The 21,454-nt window shown below is 29.3% G+C and overlaps 1 protein-coding gene across 2 annotated transcripts in view; it reads right to left on the bottom strand.

The window, feature by feature from the left end:
- Positions 1-21,454, bottom strand: part of Spn (protein phosphatase 1 regulatory subunit spinophilin) — a 470,769-nt gene that overhangs the window by 48,293 nt on the left and 401,022 nt on the right. For both annotated transcript variants that reach the window (XM_075368965.1, XM_075368964.1), the window contains exons 19-21: positions 19,328-19,588; positions 15,186-15,353; positions 12,060-12,230 (exon numbers count right to left, since the gene is read on the bottom strand). In XM_075368965.1, the coding sequence (XP_075225080.1) occupies positions 12,060-12,230; positions 15,186-15,353; positions 19,328-19,588 (600 nt within the window). The remainder of the gene's footprint in view (positions 1-12,059; positions 12,231-15,185; positions 15,354-19,327; positions 19,589-21,454) is intronic.

The following is a 21,454-nucleotide window of genomic DNA, read 5'->3' as shown; positions in this document are numbered from 1 at the left end:
TACAAAACAGAATATAATAAATTTTATTATTTAAATTATTTTATTTATTTTTTTTTTTAATTCAAAAAAGTCATTAACATATTGACCATAATTTATTATAATTTAATTTATATTATAATATTTAACTAATATTTTATATTTAATTATAACTTAATTTATAATTTATTATTAAATGAAATGTAAACCACCAAAACAAGTAAATAAATAAGTTAAACTTACCATATTAATTCCAAGAATCAATTTTTGCAGGATCCCGCATCTTCAGTTGTTATTAAATTTTTAAATTACATTAAAATATATTTATTTTATAATTTGTCAAATTTGTTTACTTTTTTAGAAATTTTTTATTATTAGATTATTAACATAAAACAAATTATTATTGAACAGATTCTGCTGTTCAGTACTGAAAAGATGGTTTATATTTCATTTAATATTAAAATATACATAAACATAGTTAAAGGGAGAAGTGAATGTAGGATGTTACTTTATTTTTTTATTTTGTTTAAAGTCATTATAATTTACCATTTAATGGCAAATACAAAGCAATAAAACAAAAACTGTAAAATATTATTTGCACTTTTATTTAAAAAAAATTCATAAATTAATCTATTATTATCATCACCAGATAACCAAATTCTAATATCTACAGATGATAACTTAGAATGTTATTAACTCTTTATCATCAATTCAAAAAATATTTTTTTAATATTATTATTTGACTTTTTGATTATTATTATTATTAGGTTGTTACATGGACAGTAACTACCTAATATTTAAGAGCCAGCAAAGAGTTCTTATAAACTTTCCTGGTTTTACCCAGGAAAGTTACACAATTCTGGCTATTTAAACGTTAACTGTATAGCTAAGGTACTTTACCCTTAACTAGCACGTACAACTTGTTAGAAAATTAAGTGTATCATTAAAGTAAATACGCAAGAATTATATAAAATAATTATCATATTGTTTGAAAAAGATTTGAGATATGGACCCAACATAATTTATATCCCTCCTTGACAAATTGGATTAATACGCAACATTTCAAAGAAATTGATTAATACAGTCTGAAAATATCAAGCAGAACATAACTGACAAAAAAAGGAAAAAATTAGGATTATTATCCCCACAGTATTGAATAAAATTTCCCAGTTACATAACCAATGTGACTTTCAAAAGTTATGGAATCAATTAGATGATTTTTGATGTGATTTTGAACTCAGAAATGACAAAAAAAAGGTTTTTTTGTCCCCATTCCTTTAATGGCATTTGAATAAGATGAAAATCATCAAAAAGTATCTAAGCTATATAAGAGGCATTAAATTATGTAAGAAAATTTACCTGCCCTTTGAACTGAACAAAATTTTGAGATATACAGTCACATCTTCCATCCCTACACCAATTGTGATCTAAATCAATGCCCCATATACAAATATAGAGCCAAATTTCATCCAAATCAGTCTATCCAATATGAAGATATGCAGAAAAAAGGCCAATATTATGTGCATGCATACGTCTATGATTTTTCAATGTGTTCAAAAATTGTGTTTAGTTGGAGGGGTTCATGAGAAGTCAAGATCTGTAAAGGCCTGACATGAAAAATTTGATCCAATTACTTTACTTTCCCTTACATAGCCATACATTACAACTAAACAGCCGGGAAAGTAAAGTAGGCAAACCATTGTAATGTGCTTTTCAGGTAAATCTACTATTAATGATAACCTTGTGGAAAGTAATCCCATTAAAGAAAAAAAATAGTATCTCAATTAAGAAATATGTAAACATATTCGGCACATCGTTACATCCTAACTTTTATTGGAATTATTAGGCTGATATTGTTTAAAAGACCAAAGAATACTATCTTTACTTTAAAATGTCTAAAATGCTTAGGTTGTCTTTTTATCATCATATTTTTCTGCGGTGATTTATTCACCACATAAGCTCAAAGCATATGCACAGAAATATGAAAAATGCCACATGATTTGGGATTCAAACCTGGGACTTAACAGAAGAAAGGGTGAAACACTATTTATTTAGCTTATATATATTCCCAACTGAACAATAATTCACCTTGGAGCTACTTCAAAAAATCAGAATGAGTTTTCAGGGAATAAAAATAGGTTGTCAGGGGTTCTCTGACACTTTACAATGAAGCTGTTGAATAATATTCAATACACAAGACATACAGAATTTACTGGGGTTCAATCTCAGAAGTATTGTGCTTAAAGTATCCGTTAAGAATGCTTGTATCGATCACACTGTGTATTAGCTATCAGGTTCCTCAGTCATTCAAACATAAAATGTGAAACTAGTTTATTCACCATTTGCTTTAGTTCGTGGAAAATATGTAATGTAAAGCAAAATATTAATGAATTAAAAAATAATGAACATGCTAAAAAAAAGGTAAGAAGGCTGTCTATTGTCAATGATGAATCTATCAGAAAATTAAACATTTTTTTAATAATTTTAGGATTTTAAAAATCGGTATATTTCAGGAATTTCCAAGAGCATCAATAACTATTCTTTACAAATCAGTCATGGAAATTTCAGATTATGAGAAACTATGAAAGCGTTAGATGTAAAAACCATCATCAACCAGTAGCAATGGTTGATGATAAAAAAAAACACAATCATCAGAGGTTTATTGAGAATCAAGGTGATGACTTTTTTGACTGCGTTTACAATATGACATAAATCATGGTATGTCATCATAAACAATACAAGCAAAAATCAGTGCAACAGCACAACATATATTCACTGACAGTAAAAAAAATTCAGAGTATCGTTCAAAATTAAAAATGTAGCAACCGTTTTCTGAAGAAGGAAGCAGTTTATTAACATTCTGTTTTGAGAAGCCACGGTGAGAAGCATATTATGAGATGCTAAATAAAGAACTATTTGGGCAGTGGAAAATAATAAAAAAAGATACTGTTAGGGGAATCTGCCTTGTACAAAAAAAAAAACAAACTCAAGTGTACTCCATTAGCTGTTAAAGACCTTAAAAGTGATTATTCTTAACCCATACTTCTAACAACCCAAACTTTAAACCGAGTGTCTATCACTTGTTTACAAAATTGAAAGAAATCTGCTTGATAAAAACTTTTCATGAGTACAAATCATTAAACAGTGATGAAATTGTTAAGAAAATAGGCAGAAAATCATTTCCTGGCTTACCAAATAAATTAAGCTAATGATTATGATGAAATGTAAAAAAATAAATATTCTCCAAAAGCACAATTACAAAATAAAATGTTTTAAAAATATTTTCTGGGCTTAGTTACCTTGAATATAACTAACTATAAATAAATTTAACGTAAGAAACATTAATGAACCACATGATCATTAAATTTTCAGTAAAATTCTAAATTAAGATTTAAAAAGCCAAGCCTTGAAAATTAATGACATAATCTCTATCCTAACAGTTAAGGGGGTTAATGCAAAAACTTCAAAATAATATTAATTTGTTACAGAAATTGTTTTCTTAATGATCACTTCATTCAATTAATAAATTCCTTTTTTTAATACAAACAGAATATGATACAATATTTGCAATGATTGTAAGTTGGTTTTATTTTTTTTTTTTTCTTCCTCATCATCAATTTTTCAATACTTCTTTAATCCTCTTAAAATGTATAATTTTAAATACCTACAGTAAAAAAAAAAAAAACAAAGCCTCATATATCAAGATTTGTTTATCAGCCTAAAAGTCTGCTGCCAAAAGATGGCATCTGCTACATGTCATACACGACCATACAATTTAGATGCTCATTACGATCAATCACACCTAGGTTACATGTCCAATTAAACTGCAGAAACCTGAACTACAAGAGCATCTGTACCAATTTTCAACCTATGACATTTATATGTTACATAATTTCTTCTTCTTTTTTTTAGTTTTTTTATTATTTTTTATTAATTTGTAATATCTGCTAACTGTATCTGTTAATAAGTTGAAATGCTCATCTGTTTGAGTTAAAAAATTTTAATTTATATTTTGGTGTTTCTCTTTTCTACATTTCAATACATAATCGTGTAGGTGGCGCAGGTTAACTATGTAAAATGTTATGCAGGTAGATGAATTCATGATAGCAGGATTCAGTAATTTATTTGTTTGTTCCATCCCTCCTTGCTAAAGTTTATAAACCAGATGTAGTTGGACAAGGAACCCCACAATAATCAAGGCATGAAAGTTATTTTTTTGGAAGAAGATAACCGTTTCATGTATTAGTTTCAACTTTCAACTAATATGAAGATATATAAAATATAATTTTGTTTTTTCAAATCAGCACTCCTAATATTCCTAACCAAGACAAAATTTTGAAACCTACTGTAAACAAATGCAATGAAATATTCACGTTGAAACACAAAGAAGAAGGGTAATGTGCACTGTTTTACTGTCACTAAAGATCAACAAATTTATGTTCTAATTCAACAGTCACCTGCTTTTCAAAAATGCATTCAACACTCACTATTTAAAGAAAAACCTGCAATATTTATGAATTACTTATGTCATATTAATTTTAAAATGTTATATGTTATAAACATTAGACGCAAATGAAGAGACTAGATAAAGTATATAACACAATTTTTATGAAATACAATTGAGGAGTACAACATGTTTTTTTAACAAACATTAGACTTTAAAAAAAATGTTATTTTCATAACGAAAGGGCTAAAGAAATAATAAGCGATAGCATAAAGCAATATATTTGACCGACACCGACCGATATCAGAAGATTTTTATTCTGATATTTCTCACCCTCGCTTTCAGACGGCCGACTTCAGTTTCTGCCAGAGCCGTCTTTAGCTGGCTCTGCAACATACAACAAACATATGGCATGCACAAATCATAACATCATGCAAATATAACAAACAAACAAACAAACTTAAAAACAACCTATTTTATGTTTAACATTTCTTTATTTAAACTATAAGTACTAAATCACTGTACTAATATTGTAAAATCACACAAGTATGCTACAATAAGGTATTAAAAAATAATGTTATACACTCGCACACAAAAATGAACCAACAGTTAATATATAACTTGAATTCATACTCTTTACCAGAATTTTTTATTTCATATCCACTATACAAATAGATTTTGAATATTAGAACTCCCAAAATCTACAGTGATTACTTAAGAATAACATAATAAAAATATATGCCTTTTTAATAGTTTAAAAACTACATACATTTTAATACAATTAAAAGGGAAAAAGAGGGACAATAATTTAATCAGTTTTAATTACTGTGTTTTTTAACTCAATTTAATATCATAATTATTAAGATTACCTGATAACAAATCATACTTAACCCGGTTTGTCTGAGTTCAAATATCTTCAATAGTTTAGTTTGATCCATTAGTTACCAAGCAAGCTATATACATCCTAGATTTCCTTATTTATAATAGGAAGGAAGAGGCTAAAATTGTTATAGATGAATACAATACTTGATGACAATTTACTGGATGTCAGTAATACATCATGTAAATAAATCATCATATCTATTCAACGCAATAATTAATGTCACTTAAATTTCACATTCAGATAGGAACTGGCCTAATAACAATAATAATCAATATTATCATCAATTTTTTAAATAAATTTTTAATTCAGTTTTATTTAGAAACAAAATTACATTACATTTGCAATATATATATATATACAAACAAAAATATTCTTTACTAGCTAAAATTTATAAAATTATGTTAAAAACCAGAAAACAGAAAAAAAAAACTGACACATTGGTCCTGTTAAAGAACTAAATATGTAGGATAAAAATTCATATAAAAAAATCAGGAATACTAATAGATAATGCAAAACAAAAACTAAACTGTACATTACAGTAGATCAAAGGATGTTAACAGTTTAATAAACTTGTTATAAAAAATTTAATATTAAAAACTACACTTGATAAGATTACTATCTTCAAAAGCCAATATTTACTACAAGTGAGATTTTTATTTTTAATAAATTTTCTTTTTAATGTAACTTTTAAAAGTGAAATAAGTTTAAGTACTTTCCTTTTATAACATTGCCTTCTTGAGGGTCATCAGTTTTATAACATAACATTTTATATTGTATTATTTAATTTATTATCAAGATGTCATTATAATTTATTATCAATAAACTGAAGTAATGCAACCATAATCTAACAGACTTCATTTATCTATTTTGCACACAGTTTCGACACACAATTATTGTTGCAGTATAAATATGATGGTTATACGTAATTATTAACTGTCTGCTGGTTTGATATTGTATACTACAAGGTGTGATTGGAAAGTTTAAAACTGGGCTTGTAATTTCAAAATGCCAGTACTTTCTGGGTATTGCGATGGATCTTCTTCAAAGTAGTCTCCATCTGACTGAAAATACAGACTCCAACAGTGTTTCCATTTTTGGAAGTAATCCTAGAAATTTTCTTTCTTAAGGTTGTTAAGAACCTTTTCCACATTTGCCTGAATGTCTTCAGTTGAGTCGGTTAAATCGGTTACCTTTCAGCAAAAATTTCAATTTATGATACAGTGGGTTGTCAGGGCTACAACAGGAATACGAAAGTTGCGGAAGCACTGGATTTGAAATTTGGCTAGAAATTCCGCAACTGAGAATACACAATGAACCGGTGCGTTGTTGTGGTAGAGGACCAATTCTTGTCTAGCCAGATTGCAGGTCTTTTCTTCCACACATTTTTGCACAAATGCCGAAGGACACTTTTATAGTATTGTCTGCTCCCTAGGGGCAAATTCGTGATGCAAGATACCTGTAGAATCGAAGAAAATCACTGACACTGTCTTCATATTCGATTGATTTAGTTGCGCTTTTATCAGTCACGGAAAATTTGGACCCTTCCACAGTGATGAACGTGCCATGGTTTCTGAGTCATATCTGTAAATCCATAGTTCATCGCCTGTAATTACCCTATTTAACTAATTTGGATCACTTTCGGCCCAATTAATCAGTTCTTGGGACACTTGAAGTCAGTGTTGTTTCTGCTGATTGGACAAAAATTCTGGAATGAATTACACAGACACTCAATGCAAATCATTCTTCATTCAAATCTTCAGTTAAAATAGACTGAATCACATAAAAACTTAAAATCAGTTCATCAGCCATCTCCCTAATTGTAAATTTACAATCAGAGTACACTAAAACATGAACTTTCACCATGTTTTTATTGATTTTTGAAGTGTAAAGCTAGCCTGATCAGGGGTTTCATCTTCAACTGATTCACAGCTATCTCTGAATCTGCTGAACAAGATAAAAACATTTGACTGGCTCAGACATTTATCTCTGAAAGCTGTTTTTTAAGAGTTCACAAGTCTTCGAAGATGATTTCCCGGTTTTCAAAGAAAATTGATACAAACTTGTTTTGTTTTTTCATCCATTTTGGGAAATCAAAAATCCTCCAAGAACCAAAAGCACATTTTCATTCACCAGGATGCCACTCTCTACTGAGCAAAGATATCGCAGGGATCTTTTCAGGACATTTCAAGGACAAAATAAGCTTCCCCTTTCACAGCTGCTGGCAAACCTACCCCCTCCTAATGTGCAGTGGCAACAACTGTTTTAAAACTTTCCATTCACACCTTGTATAATATATTTTCAATAAATTATCTTTTGATAAGATGAGAATCTGCAATCAATCAACAACTGAGGCACTAAAATTTCTTCAAGGTGTGGGTATTCTTCCTAACAAGCGTGTATGTGAAAACGGATATGAAGTGACTCTTCATACGTTGGAAGGTGTTATTTGGAAGTACAAGAGAATGTGTTGCAGTAAAATAAATATGCGGATTGGCAGTCAGTCTTGTAACCTGACAATCCCATTTGTAACTGCCATTTGATTTCTGTGCTCAAGGATGCATGAACTCACTTTCTTGAAACAGTGTGATCGGAAACTGATATGTTGAAAAATATCACAGTTGACTGAAAAAATTACTTGCACGAGATATGACTGTGTTACAAGTGAAAAATGAGTGGCCTGGGCAAAATAATCGAGATATAAAAAGTATAACTAACGTAGGTTATACTCAAAGTAATCAAATACCTTGAGAAGATATTTTGATTATCTTAAGAATTTATACTCAAGGCAGAGAGCCCATACCAGAAGGTTATTTCCACAACAGTATGTTTTTGAAGGTTTGTCATGAAGTAGACCAATGCTACCTTGTGTAGTGCCAGATTGATTGTTTCCCATTTTAATAAACATTAAAGAATACATCATCTGAAAATGACAATCTAATCAGATCAGAAAGGCAGGATCAATCACTCATTTTTAGGTTAATCACAATTAAAATTTTGTAAATTCCTAAGTAATGCACACACACATATTGCATGCAATGAAATAGCATAATAATACTGTGGTTGCCTTGTCAATGCCTAGGCAGCTTCTTAACTAGGTTTATTTGGGTTGGACAATTAGAAATACCGACCCATTTGATGCTGTAACTGCCATAATTCAACAAATATGACCACCTGAGATTAACTTATAATTAAACAGAAAGATAAAAGTAAATTTAAAATTTCCATTATTTATAGCTTTATTGAATTTAAAATGTTGTTATAAAGGGAAAGTACCTTAAAAGAATGCAGAAAGACAAAAAACTACATTTAATAGTGCATAAGAAGAAGATGTAATAACATTTAACTATAGAATTAATCACAAAATTCTACACAGATATTTAAAAAAAACATATACAGGATTAGAAATTTCATTTATCATAACATGTTATGTGATCAAATAAAAACAAAACTACACAAATATATCTACTACGTGTTAACATTCTAAATACTATACCACAATTACAAAATATCAATGAAATTATTTCAATAGTTTAAATTATTCTTTACAAACACTACATCAACCTGTGTGACAATTATTATTGAATATTGTATAATAACTAATAAAAATCAAACGTGCAAATATTTCCAATCTATGATTACTACTTCATGAGTGAATCTTAATCTAAATTTCTTCGCAGTGTGTGTATATTTAATTATATCTTTAAGCAAAGTAATGGAAGGAATTCATAAAACAATTAAAATTATAGTAAACAATTACTATTTTGATCCATTTAGTATAGATAAATTTAAATATAAAATTAATATTTTTAAAACGCAGTGCCTAAATGTCCAAAAAATCTGAAATATTTATCTTTTATGAAGTTTGATAAGCAAAATTTTACATCATAAAATTACAGATTTTTTATATCTCCAGTTTATACGGCACACAGTATAAATGAACTACTTTAAATACTTTAAACATATACAGAGATCTGTCTTGAAAGTAATGAAAATGAAATAACTACACTCCTTTTGAGTGAAATTGTGGAGGAGGTGGCCATTCAAGGTCATTTAGGTTAGGATCTCAGATATATAAAAGGACTATTCTAAATAGTGTTCACATCTTCACTGAGTTTTTATTACAGTTTTATTTTTTTATTTATTTTTTTTTTAAATGCCTCATCATAAAATATGCAAATAAGTTTGAAATAATGTCGTCCAAATTCTGCATGAAATTTAGAATGTAGTCCAAAGTCCAAAGAGTGAAATTCTGAAATAAAAATTGATCAGAAATACTTCAAATTTTGGAAGACAGCTTATGAACAAACCATTTGTACCATCTGTAGGTCAGCACAGATCTTTCAAAGAAGGCCTTGACAACATTGAAGATAAACAGTCCTTCATCTTCTGAACATCCCTTCTGATGTGATGACCTTCCACATCAAAAAATGATGACAATATGACTACAGTGATATCAATTTTGCACTGTTAATGATTAATGTACATAAGAATGATTGCAGAAGAGATAAGACTCCTCAAAATAATCGTTCGTGAAATAGTAACACAAGAATTGCATGTGCAGAAAAATTGAGCAAATATTAATTCCCCAAAATTTTACTCTTCAGCAGAAAGAATGCAGAAAGAATACATACCGTTCATGAAATTCTGAATGATCATTTGACAACTGAGCCTGATTTCTTGAATCTAGTGATATTCAGATGAAATGTAGTTATTCAAATATGATCCAGACACACAAAGATTAAGTGGCGAATGGCACACAATCACATCACTTCACCCACAGAAAACTTGCATAAGCAAATCAATGATCATCTTCAATTCTTAGGGAATTCTCCATAGAAAATTCATAACATAGATCCAAAGATGAACCAGATTTTCTATAAAGAAGTTTTGGAATGTTTGAAGAAACGATTTTCACATGTTGTCAGGCTGCATCTTAATGGATCCTATGTCACAACATTGAACCAAACGAAAGTTTATCCCTACCAGTGAGAAAGTTTATAGCCAAAAAATTCATTGCAGTCCTTCCATGCTACAATTGGATTTGGACCATGTGATTATTTTTTGTTCCCAAATTGAAAACTGTTGAAAGTTCACTGTTTACAGTGGATAATATCCAGAAAGGGTTTGAATGTAATAAAATCTGAATCGTTCCAGCTTGTTATGAAAAATAGTATAGGTGTAAGGAATGATGTTTGCATTCTCATACTTTGAAGAAAATAACATAGCTTTGTTAATGTTTTTATAAGATAATTCTCATTACTTTCCAGACAGGTAATGTATAATTCAAAATTTCCATCTATTTGAAAAATTATTTGTCCTCAGCATTATTCTGCATCTGATACTTTTGGATTGAAGGTATGTATGCACAGGCATCTATTCTGATAATCTGAAGAAGGCAGCTGATCACTTCAAAGTAATATTCTATATTCACTACAATGCCTTGTGAAAGATATTCACAGTTAACAACATCCTCAGAATTGAACAAAAAAATGTCAGCATCACTTTAAAATTTGACATTTGTTTTATTAAGTGAAGTAACCCTCTTCTTATCTTAACTGAGGTCAACTTTTTGTTGTAAGCTTAAAATCTCACTCCTAAAAATAATTTCACTTTAAAAATATTTCCATAAAAGTAGTTTTCTTAAAAATTATAATATGAAACATCATATAAATTCTTTTGCTAGCAAAAACTTAAAATATAAATAATTTTTAATTTAAAAAAAATCATCGACTACAATGATCTGTAACTTAAAATTATCATCAATAATGTTTTGAAATAAGCAGAATGTTAAATAGTGAAAAGATAAAAATACCTTTTTTTACGGTATTATTATGCTACTTCTCAATCGTTTTACTACATTTCAGCATTGTACATACTAATACAAACATATGAGAATTAATTGAAATAATGTTATAAATGTAAGACTGCAGAAAACTTCTACTTAAAAAGTAATTTACTTTCAAGCTAGGTGTTACGCTAAAATTTATAGAACTTGCAATTGTTTTTTAGGGGCTTCCACCTATCAAAATCGTTTTGCAATAAAGAATATAAATATAAAAGTAACTAAATAAAGTATGATAAAAATATTTGTACTTAACATAATTTTTGTTATCTAACTTGCCCTGGATTTGACTCTCAGTAAATATTTGGCATCTTTCATAATTAATTCTATTAAAAAAAGAAGTTGGCTGAATGCCTGATGCAGCTACAAACAAAGAAATATTAAAGAGAGTCTGCAGTAGTTAACTACGTCCGTGTTCATAAAAAAATTAGATTTGATTAAAAATAAAATACACAGTTATTCTTGAGGAAAATTTTCTTTTTTTGTGTAAGAGTTAACTGAATTCCTCATTTATGAAATAAATAAAAAACTTTTTAATTTATCTGTCGCATAAGGATTTAATCTGGTATCAAATGAAAATCTTATATGTCACTTAAATATAAGCATGATAGATATAAAACAGAATGGAAAGTTTTCTTTTACATAAAATGTAAATACAAAAACCATTACATAATACTTTTTGTACAAAATTGCCGTCCTCATCATTTGTATGTAATCTACTCAATTAAAATAAAAAATATAAATAAAAATTCTTCAAAAATTTATTTCTGGATTATAAAAACAAAGGAAAACAACTTACTGATGCTTCATTTTTTAGCAGACATATGTCAAACAGATTTTGAATGAGTTTATAACTACCATAAATACTCTACTCTTAAGATAAAATATTATTTAAATTAAATACAACTAACTACCTCATGCAGAAGCTGCCTTAATGCTTCAACGTTTGAGTCTTCCTGTTGAAGATGTGATGAGTGTAACATTGATTCTTCACTACTAGCTGCTGAAGGAAGATTTTCCTCTTCCATAAATTGATTTCTACTTCGTTCCAACTGCCTCCTGTGTTCTTCGCGTTCTTTATCCGCCTATTATGAAAAAATTCAGAAATATTTATCTTCTGTAATCTGTACAATATATATACATACATATATATAAAGTTTGGTGAAAAATGTTGTGCAATTTTCATTTATTTGAAAAATCATGAACCTTTTATTCATCCAGTTTTATGTTAACCCCTTCGATGTAATCCCAATTAGATAAAACATACTTATGTAAATGTTTTTTCTATCTTCAAATTATTTCTAGAGTGTTATATTCCAATATTACCTCTAATTTGCTCAGAAACATTTGTTTAAGCTCTTCAACAGGAACAAAATGCAAACTGTCATCTTTTCATAAATTTTTTTATTCTCTGGAAGAGAAAAATCACGCAGGGTTAAAGATGGTGGATATGGTAAAATCATACAAAATACCAAGCGTTTCAGCAACTTCCTTAATATTGAATTGATAATTAGCCATGATTACTTCTTTAAACTTTTTTCACTTATTCACTGGTCATTGATATGTTTGGTTTTCCGATTCATAGTCGTCATTTTTTTTTTCACGATTCATGAAGCACTATCATCTTTAACTGCTTCGAGATAATAATCTTAAAACATTTATTTATTTATAAACTGTTCATTTAAAAACTGCTTATGAGACACTATGTACTTAAACTATAATAGACAGTTTTTTATACAGACTTTTATAACATGGTGGACAGAAAAATGCAAAAAAATCTTTAATCAAACTTGTATGTTTTGTAAGTCTGGGCTTTACATGATAAGCACTCAACTCTTTTCATAGCTAGCAGATAGACTCATAGCTAAACTATACCTAGCTCTAACTGAACAAATACCAAGATGCAGTAATTTTAAAGGTCCCCCACATCTTTGGCAACTCAAGTGGGTGTCCTGCTAAATTCTACATAACAACATCAAAGACAGAATCAAGATAAGGAGAATAGATAGATGTGGATGATTAATGAGAAAGGATCAATTTAGCAAAAAAGAGAATGCCAAATGAGAAAACAAATCCCATCAATAAGTGCCCATCCCTCCAAACAGTGGGTATCCATCTCTCCAACTATTTCTCAGGAGACCTAGACATCTTTACTCATAAAAAGAGTATAATAACACTGCCCAATAATTTTGAATCAATCTGATCAAAATATACAATGAAAATGTAATTTTTCTCAAAAATATTTAAAAATCACTTTAGAACATCTTCAGGCTTAAACAAAAACTTGCAAGATCTCAGAATTTCATGGAATGAGGAGAACTTAAATAAAATTTAGTCAGTAACAATAACAGAACTTACAGAAGAATAAAATATGTAGAGACTAACTTAAAAAAACCTCTTAATGTCAACATATCACAAATATAATACACATAACTGATTTTAAAAATTGTGATACTGAAACATGTCAACAATTTGAAGAAAAACACAGATATGTAATCTGTAACACATAGAATGAAAAAGACATTCATATTTCAGTTTGATGAAATGATGTTTATACTTACATGTAATTAAAAAAAATACCACTACCATCACTCACTTCTGTTGTTTTATGTCATAATAAATAATCATTTTAAATAAATCTGTGAAGAGATGCATAACTTTACTGAAAGTTGCAAGTACTACTATTTAGGAGAAAGATTAATTTGAACATTAAGTGTGTAGGTACGCATGTAAAGAATTTTATAAAAAGATTATTTTGTTATTTGAGTAAAAAAGTGAGATACAGGATCCATAGTGATCCTACCTCCCCATTCTTTTGGCCAACTGAAACCAGCATTAAGTGGTATTAGTGAATTTAAAATATTCAGAAGTCATAAAAAAAATTCATATTTGTTTTCATAAAATTGGTTACGTCTGAAACCGATTAAATAAAACAAATTGATGAAAAAAGTTAGACTTATTATTCCCCACCCCTGAATGATACATCCCAAATGAGATATCGATGCAATGGAATCATCTAATAAGTACAAGAATGTGATTTCGAGTCAAGCAATGACAAAAAATAAAAAGGCTCTTTTCTCTTACCCTTTATTAGGGTTTGAAATATAATTTCATTAGCAACAAAACATGTATTAACATAACACCATTTACTGCATTAATTTCATAAGTTTAGTATCGTGCTGCATTATTTTTCCAAATTAACTTTTAGACAAATTTATACCAATTTTTCATATTCATCTTCCAGGACTTAGCAGAAGATGTGAGGCATTTTGTGCAACAAGGGCAAACTCGACAAAACAGAATTTTGAAGAAACCTCATTTTAAGTACTGAATGAAAATGTAGTAGCAAAGGCGAACTCATTTTAAAACAAAAATCCTAATTATCATTTAGCAAATGATGATTGCACAATAAAAATAAACTCAATGTAAGGAAATGGTAGCTGTAGAGTATATTGAGTCAAATAGAAGCCGAATCGCCCTTTTTACCAGGGCGAGAAATCCAGAGAAATCATATGCTCTAAAATCTCCTCGTTCATTTTAGACTATTTTTTTTCAGAAAAACAAGGCAATAAATAAAACATTACCGCTACAGTCACCATCATTGTTTCAATAAACATACTTTATAAAAATATTGACATTTGTTGAATTTAAACTTGTTGCACAGTAAACCTCATATTAACTACCTTGAAATCCATGCAACACTAACCTTTATAATAATTTTACAATAATTTTCATCATTTAATTTAGTGCACTAATTGAAGTCAATAGCAGCTGTGAGGGGAGAACATAAGGGCACTCTGGGATGAATTAAGCTGTTTCTCAATGCAAGCAAAGACACTGATCATGACAAATATGAGAAAGATTGCATTTTCTATATTAAACTAAAGAAATTAATCTTTTTTAATTTCCTTTTTTTTTTAAACCTGGAAGGAGTTGATACTCACTATATAAGATAAGAATAGTTAAACTCCAACCATTCTGTGAATAAGAAACTAAAATTAATCAATTAATATTTAACTGATACCTTAAAGAGTATTTACCTGTAATGACTGACGTATTAATTGAGCAACCTCACTGTTCTGAGGATCCTTTTCTCTGCCGATAAGAAATTTTACATGTCCACAAGTATTACGTAAAACTGATGCAGCATATGCTTGCGTTACACCAACTAATGATTTACCGTCAACTTCAATAATTTGATCATTAACCTGCAAATAATAAAATATTTATGATTAAGCTAAGAGTAACACAGCAAATTACTACATAAAATGAACTAAAAAAACCCTAATGGATGTAGGTTAATAGAAAAAATAGGATTTTTTCCATAAATACAGACTAAAAACCAGTTATCATAAAACAAGTGTTTTATGTGTTCAGTTAAAAAAACATTACCTTCTTACTGGTATTTGTGATACATTTGTTCTGTGCAAATCTTCAAAGAGCAAAATATTCTTACATAGTGTCTTGAAATAAATTTTACAAATGTAACTAAATAACAAAAGTATGCTTTAGGCTGCTTTTTTTAATAATTATTTCACAAAAAAAAGTCTTACAGAAAAGTAGAAAGATAGCTTAAAATTGAGATGAAACAGAATCTAAAAAAATACTTGAGCATTAACTGATAACTTAAACAACATATATTTAGAAGCATAAAAAACAAAAATATAAGTATAAATACAAGTGAGCTGATAAAAGAAAAGGTATTGAGAACATTTTCAAACAAGATAATCATTTCAGAGAAATAATAAATCTATCTAACTTCAATTTAAAATATTTTCAATACCAAAGTGTCCCAAAAGTCCTGCACCAAAGGGATTTTACTAATTTTTCTCTGTTTTCTAGTTACAGGACTGAAAGATGTCGACTACTAAAGAGTAGGTAGAGATTATACTCCTTTATAGAAGAGAAGGATTCTCTCATATACAAGTTGCAGATGAATTTAATGCGAGGGATCCTCAATGACAGCCAGTGTTGCACACAACGATTGGCAGACTACTAGCAAAGTTCAAGGCTACAGGTAGTGTTGCCAATGGTAAAATATCTGGATATCTGAACACTTCACAGAGGTAGTGGGAGGGGGTTTAGTGAAGGTATCTGCAAGTCTGAAAAAATCGATTCACTGAACAAGCTTGGAAGTGGGCGTTTCATGGTCAACAGTATGGGGGATATTGCAAAAAAAAAACAAGTATCATCCATACAAGTTACAACTGTTACACCACACGTCAGAAGACGATCCTGATTGCCATATGGAAATGTCCAATTAGTTTTTGATCCGATTGCAGGAAGGCCCAGAGTTTTTGTCTAAAGTTATGTTTTTCTGAAGAAGCCATTTACATTAGAATGGTGGTTTACCTCACCATTTTATGTGAATGATGAGGTCAACCAACATAACTTATGGTATTGGTTCAACAGTAACCCTCACTGGTTTATCAACAGTAAGAAACAAGGAGCTGATCTCGCATCATGGTTTGGTGTGGTTTGTGGAAAGGCCGGATCATCGGCTCCTACTTCTTTGATGGAACAGTTAACAGCAAAACTTACTTGGCAATGTTAGGAAATGAATTACTGCCTGACTTGATTTGCTGGGTTCAGGAAAACCAGAATGGTTCATATAGGATGGAACACCCCTGCACTGTGGTGCAGAAGTTCATGATTGGCTAGATGAACACTTCCCCCAGTGGATCGGTCGCAGGGTACGAGTGGAATGGGCTACACATCCCTGGATTTAAACCCAATGGATAGTGTAGTATGGGGTTATATAAAATCCCAAGTCATAGTCATAGTCAAGGTCAGGGACAAAAACCATCTATGAGAGCGCAACACAACTGTGTAAATTTCATCTACCCAGAAACATCCGTGATATCTTATACAATAATAACGAAATTTTGAACTGGATGTTTCCATTTTTGCACAGTACCAGGTTACTGCAAAAAATTTAATATTATCATATATATTTTTATGCTAGAAGAAGTTTTTAATAATTTTTAAACTTTACTTTCAATTTTGATTTTTTGGTTTTATGTCTTTAATTTTATTATCCAAGAAGGGAGCCTTTTGCACAACCTAACGGAATTAGATAAGTTTTATATAGTTTCTTTATTCTATTATTCTAATTTTTATATTTTAAAGACTCCGTCTGCAATGTTAGTTTTGAATTTTATTTCAATTTTTGACTTTTGTTTTAATAAACTTTTATTATATGATTAATACTGATTTTACACCATACAAGTTTTATTATTTTGGAGTTATTTTACCCTTTTATTATTAAAAATTCCGGGCGATGATAACGCTCAAGAATTTTTTGCCCCCCAAAAAACACAACTGTGTGCCAATCTGTAACGCCTGACTTGGTGACCAACTGCAGAACACGAGAGACCGTTTTCAATTATGTTTCAATTTATACAGAAACCACATTGAACAGATATTGTAAATATATTGTATATATCCATATAGTGCGGGATTTTTGGGGCACTTGTAGAACTAAAACAACCATTACATTATCTACCAACAGATTGTAAAAGCAGTGAAGTTCCTTTTAATTCAACGACTGAAACAACAAACAAATATCTCAGTAACTTTAATAATTAAATATTTATTATATTTCAATGTAGCATTTGTTTTACTTTGTTTTTAATAAAAGTTGGCAAAAAAGCCAGCTTCCTGGTGAAGATGAATGTGAATTTATTCTATTGTGATTAAATTATTTTCTGAAAAAGAAGAGCAGCAGCTTTTATCTACTACCTGTATTGATTTTTCAAGATATTTCTAAATTTAGCTAAGAGCAAACACTGTATTAAGACCTAAGTTTTAATTGTAACTTTCAACAATCTTTAATGGCAAATTGCAGGAAATAAATGCTATCAGAAAATTGGTACAAAAAAGAAAAAAATTGTGTAATTTTATAAGGAAATTTTTTATGATAATAAAAAAGTGAAAAAAAATTTTATGCCCTTACTCTTTTAATTTCAGTTCAAATAGGTCACAATACAAATTAAAAGTATATACGTCACCAAAGAGATATTGAATTAAATAAAATTATTCTATCATTAAAATTTTGAGTTACAGGATTGCTGATAACTGCATTTCCTCATCCTCTTGACCAGTTGTAACCAAGATTAAATGGTATCAATGACCCATGTTCAAAACACATCATACTTTATAGAATTCTTTCATAATTTATTTTGAAGATATAAGCAAAATGATAATGATGAAAAGAACCAGAAAGATTAGGTTCATCTCACATCGCTGAATGAAACTTCTGAAATACATAACCAAAGTTATATATTAATGTAACGGTATTATCTAATTAGTTTAAGAATGTAACTTTGAATCCAGAAATAACAAAAAAAAAATGTTTTTTGCCTACCTCCCCTCAGGCAACATAGAAGAAAAACTAGTTATTTTTAAAGTAGAACAATTACGTGATGTTAAAAAAAAGTTAGTTATATTTCACGTAAACTAATTAACAAACATCTGTCCATTTTTATACACACTAGCTGTCGGTAGAGCAGACTGATATTTGTAATATGTACAATGTTTTTCTACATCTGCAGAATTAAACGGTAAGCCAGTTCACATTTGTAACTTTTGAAAATGTTTGCTGTATCTTTTCCTGCATTTCATTACTGCATTTTAAGTTGTGCAAACAGTTTTTGGAAACCAGAAATATTTTGAAAGGGCACTCACCAGGTAGACCTAAAAGAAATGCTGAAAACAAAATGAAATCCACTGGCTTTCCAATGAAATCGAAAACATTTAGTTCGTGGAACTGTACCGATGTGTTAATCGTCGACCAAATACACCGAATGAGGTGGACTATCAGTTTGACATCTGAAGGACTGTAAACAGTGCTCATATTGGGTTACATTAAAAGGTACAACAAAATTTAGATTTTGTAATTTCATGTAATACAAAACATTTGTAATTCTAAATGTAATAAAGTAAATTTAATCTAAAACCGTGGAGTTCTTTTACATACACTTGGCATATATGTATATAAAAAATCAGAGTTTATAAAGCGTACACATAAGTACGTCTACCTGGGATGTCTGAAGTAGGAAAAAGCCAGTTGCAGGTCCAGAAATGCATCTCCACCCTAGGTTTCAACTGAGGTTTCTAAACATTGACAAGTAATAAAATGTTTAATTGATACAAAACATATTAGTTTTTTTTTTTTAATTACCTGAATTCTTCCATCCCTGGCAGCAGCACCATGTTCGGTAATAGTCTTAACAAATATACCTAATTTTTCAAGACCGGCATCTGCACCTACTCCCATGCCAATGATACTCAACCCAAGACCTTCCGGTCCTTTCAATAGTTCCACGGATAGCATATCCAATTTTTCCACTCTTTTTTCTAATTCATATTCAGCAGATGCTGCAACTGGATCTACATCTTCATTTCTTCTGTCATATTCACTCATGGAAAATGTGCTGTAGACCTACATAAAAAAAAGAATACATGCATTACTTAAGTTTTCTGAAAATAACTGTAGTTAAGATACTAAATAGTCTGTTCATTTGCACAATTCTAGATATTTTTTATATTTTACATTTTTTTATTTGTTAAAATAAAAAAATTTAATATTTGCTGAAAGTAAAAAAAGAAAACAAGTTATTTATTTAACTATAATTACAATTATCATACTGATCCCCAACATTAATACAAAAATTACAAAGCCTGTTTAAATATATTCACACAGTACAACCCCGCTATTATGAGGCTAGCTATATGCAGTTCTACTCATGGTGGAAGCATTTCTCTTTCTCCATACTATAGTAAAAACATTTCAGTCAAAAAAATTAAATAAGAGTGTACACTTAGTAATCCTTAACAAAGAATTCAAAATTTGTTTCCTAACACACTAATTATGACAATCGAACCAAAATTATAAACCAACCAACCAACCAAAATGGCAGTCATTTAATATTTGTTACAGATAGTTTCAAAAGTGGTCTATAGTACACCTTATACCAGTATATACCACATGCTGTATATATACTGGTGTACAGAAGACCAGAGATTAGTGGTCTCATAATGAAAAATAGATAGTTTTGAGGTAGAAGCATTTACTAGATTTTATTTTTTTGTGTTACTTGGTTTGTTTAGTATGTTTTTAGTATAAAATATGCATTTATTCAATCAATTATTTTGTTTGATGTAAATCTCTTTCCAGTATGTCACATTTGATGTTTTAAAACAGGAAAAAGTACTACAGTATTAAATCTGATCTGTATGGTGCATGTGGAAAAAATTTATATAGTAATTTCTGTAATTTTGCTTGTGCAACTGCTTTTTGTATGCCAGTACATTACTATATTGAAAAATAATTTTTTTCTTTATCAAGTATGATTGTAATCACTCGAGTTCATTGTTTGATCATCTAATAACACTGCATACTATTCTGATGGTTTTCCTTTTTCATGATTACTGATTCATTATTATGCTTTTGCATTCCAGAAAAATAGTAGCTGTAATCTTTCCAACCAATACAATAGCTTTTATTTTCTACAGAATACTTGCACTTAATGTTTTAACTGACAACTTGTTTCTGGTATAAAATATTTATTTCATGTTCTATCAATATCTATGGATTGATGCAGAAATTCATTTTGATTATAAGTAAACAACATTTAAAAATGGTTAGGAGCGACTACAAATTGTATTTTTCATAGATTATAAGTCACCCATATTTTTTATTGCTTTATTATACATTAATGTTAATGTAAGATGTGTACATGATCGGTTGAAATCTTTACAATTCTTACGCATCGTCATTCGATATCTTCCAAAATGATATGTAGTTTTGCAATTATGTTGTTTTCTCTAGTGGACATCTGTGACCATATTTGAACTCACCAAAACATAAATAAATATTTGATTTAAATGGAACAGTAAGCAAAAAACATTACTGAGCTCTTTAATGATATCTTTAATTAAGGCTTTTAAAAACTAAATATCCTTACATGATAAAAATTTTTCAAATAAAATAAATAAATTGATTACTTTAATGAGCGTAACAAATTAATGACATTAAATTTTGACAGAAAACATGAAAATGTTAGAACTGTTGTATCAGTTATTCATTAGTGCTATTATCTACTGCAATTTTAGGTAATTATAGAACAGCTTTCATAATATACATTTTTAAATCCTTATTATATACTACATACTCTGATTCTATGACTCAACATAGATGAGGCAACAGAATTATTATAAATGCACATTACAAAGTCCATTAATAAAAAGGAAAGACAAGGCAATAATGTATCACAAACTCTAGTGAAATCACTGAATATAATTCAAG

This window comes from Lycorma delicatula, chromosome 6 (assembly GCF_047948215.1).
Source record: "Lycorma delicatula isolate Av1 chromosome 6, ASM4794821v1, whole genome shotgun sequence".
NCBI classification, from domain to species: domain Eukaryota; kingdom Metazoa; phylum Arthropoda; class Insecta; order Hemiptera; family Fulgoridae; genus Lycorma; species Lycorma delicatula.
This window is presented reverse-complemented; position numbering and strand designations above follow the sequence as displayed.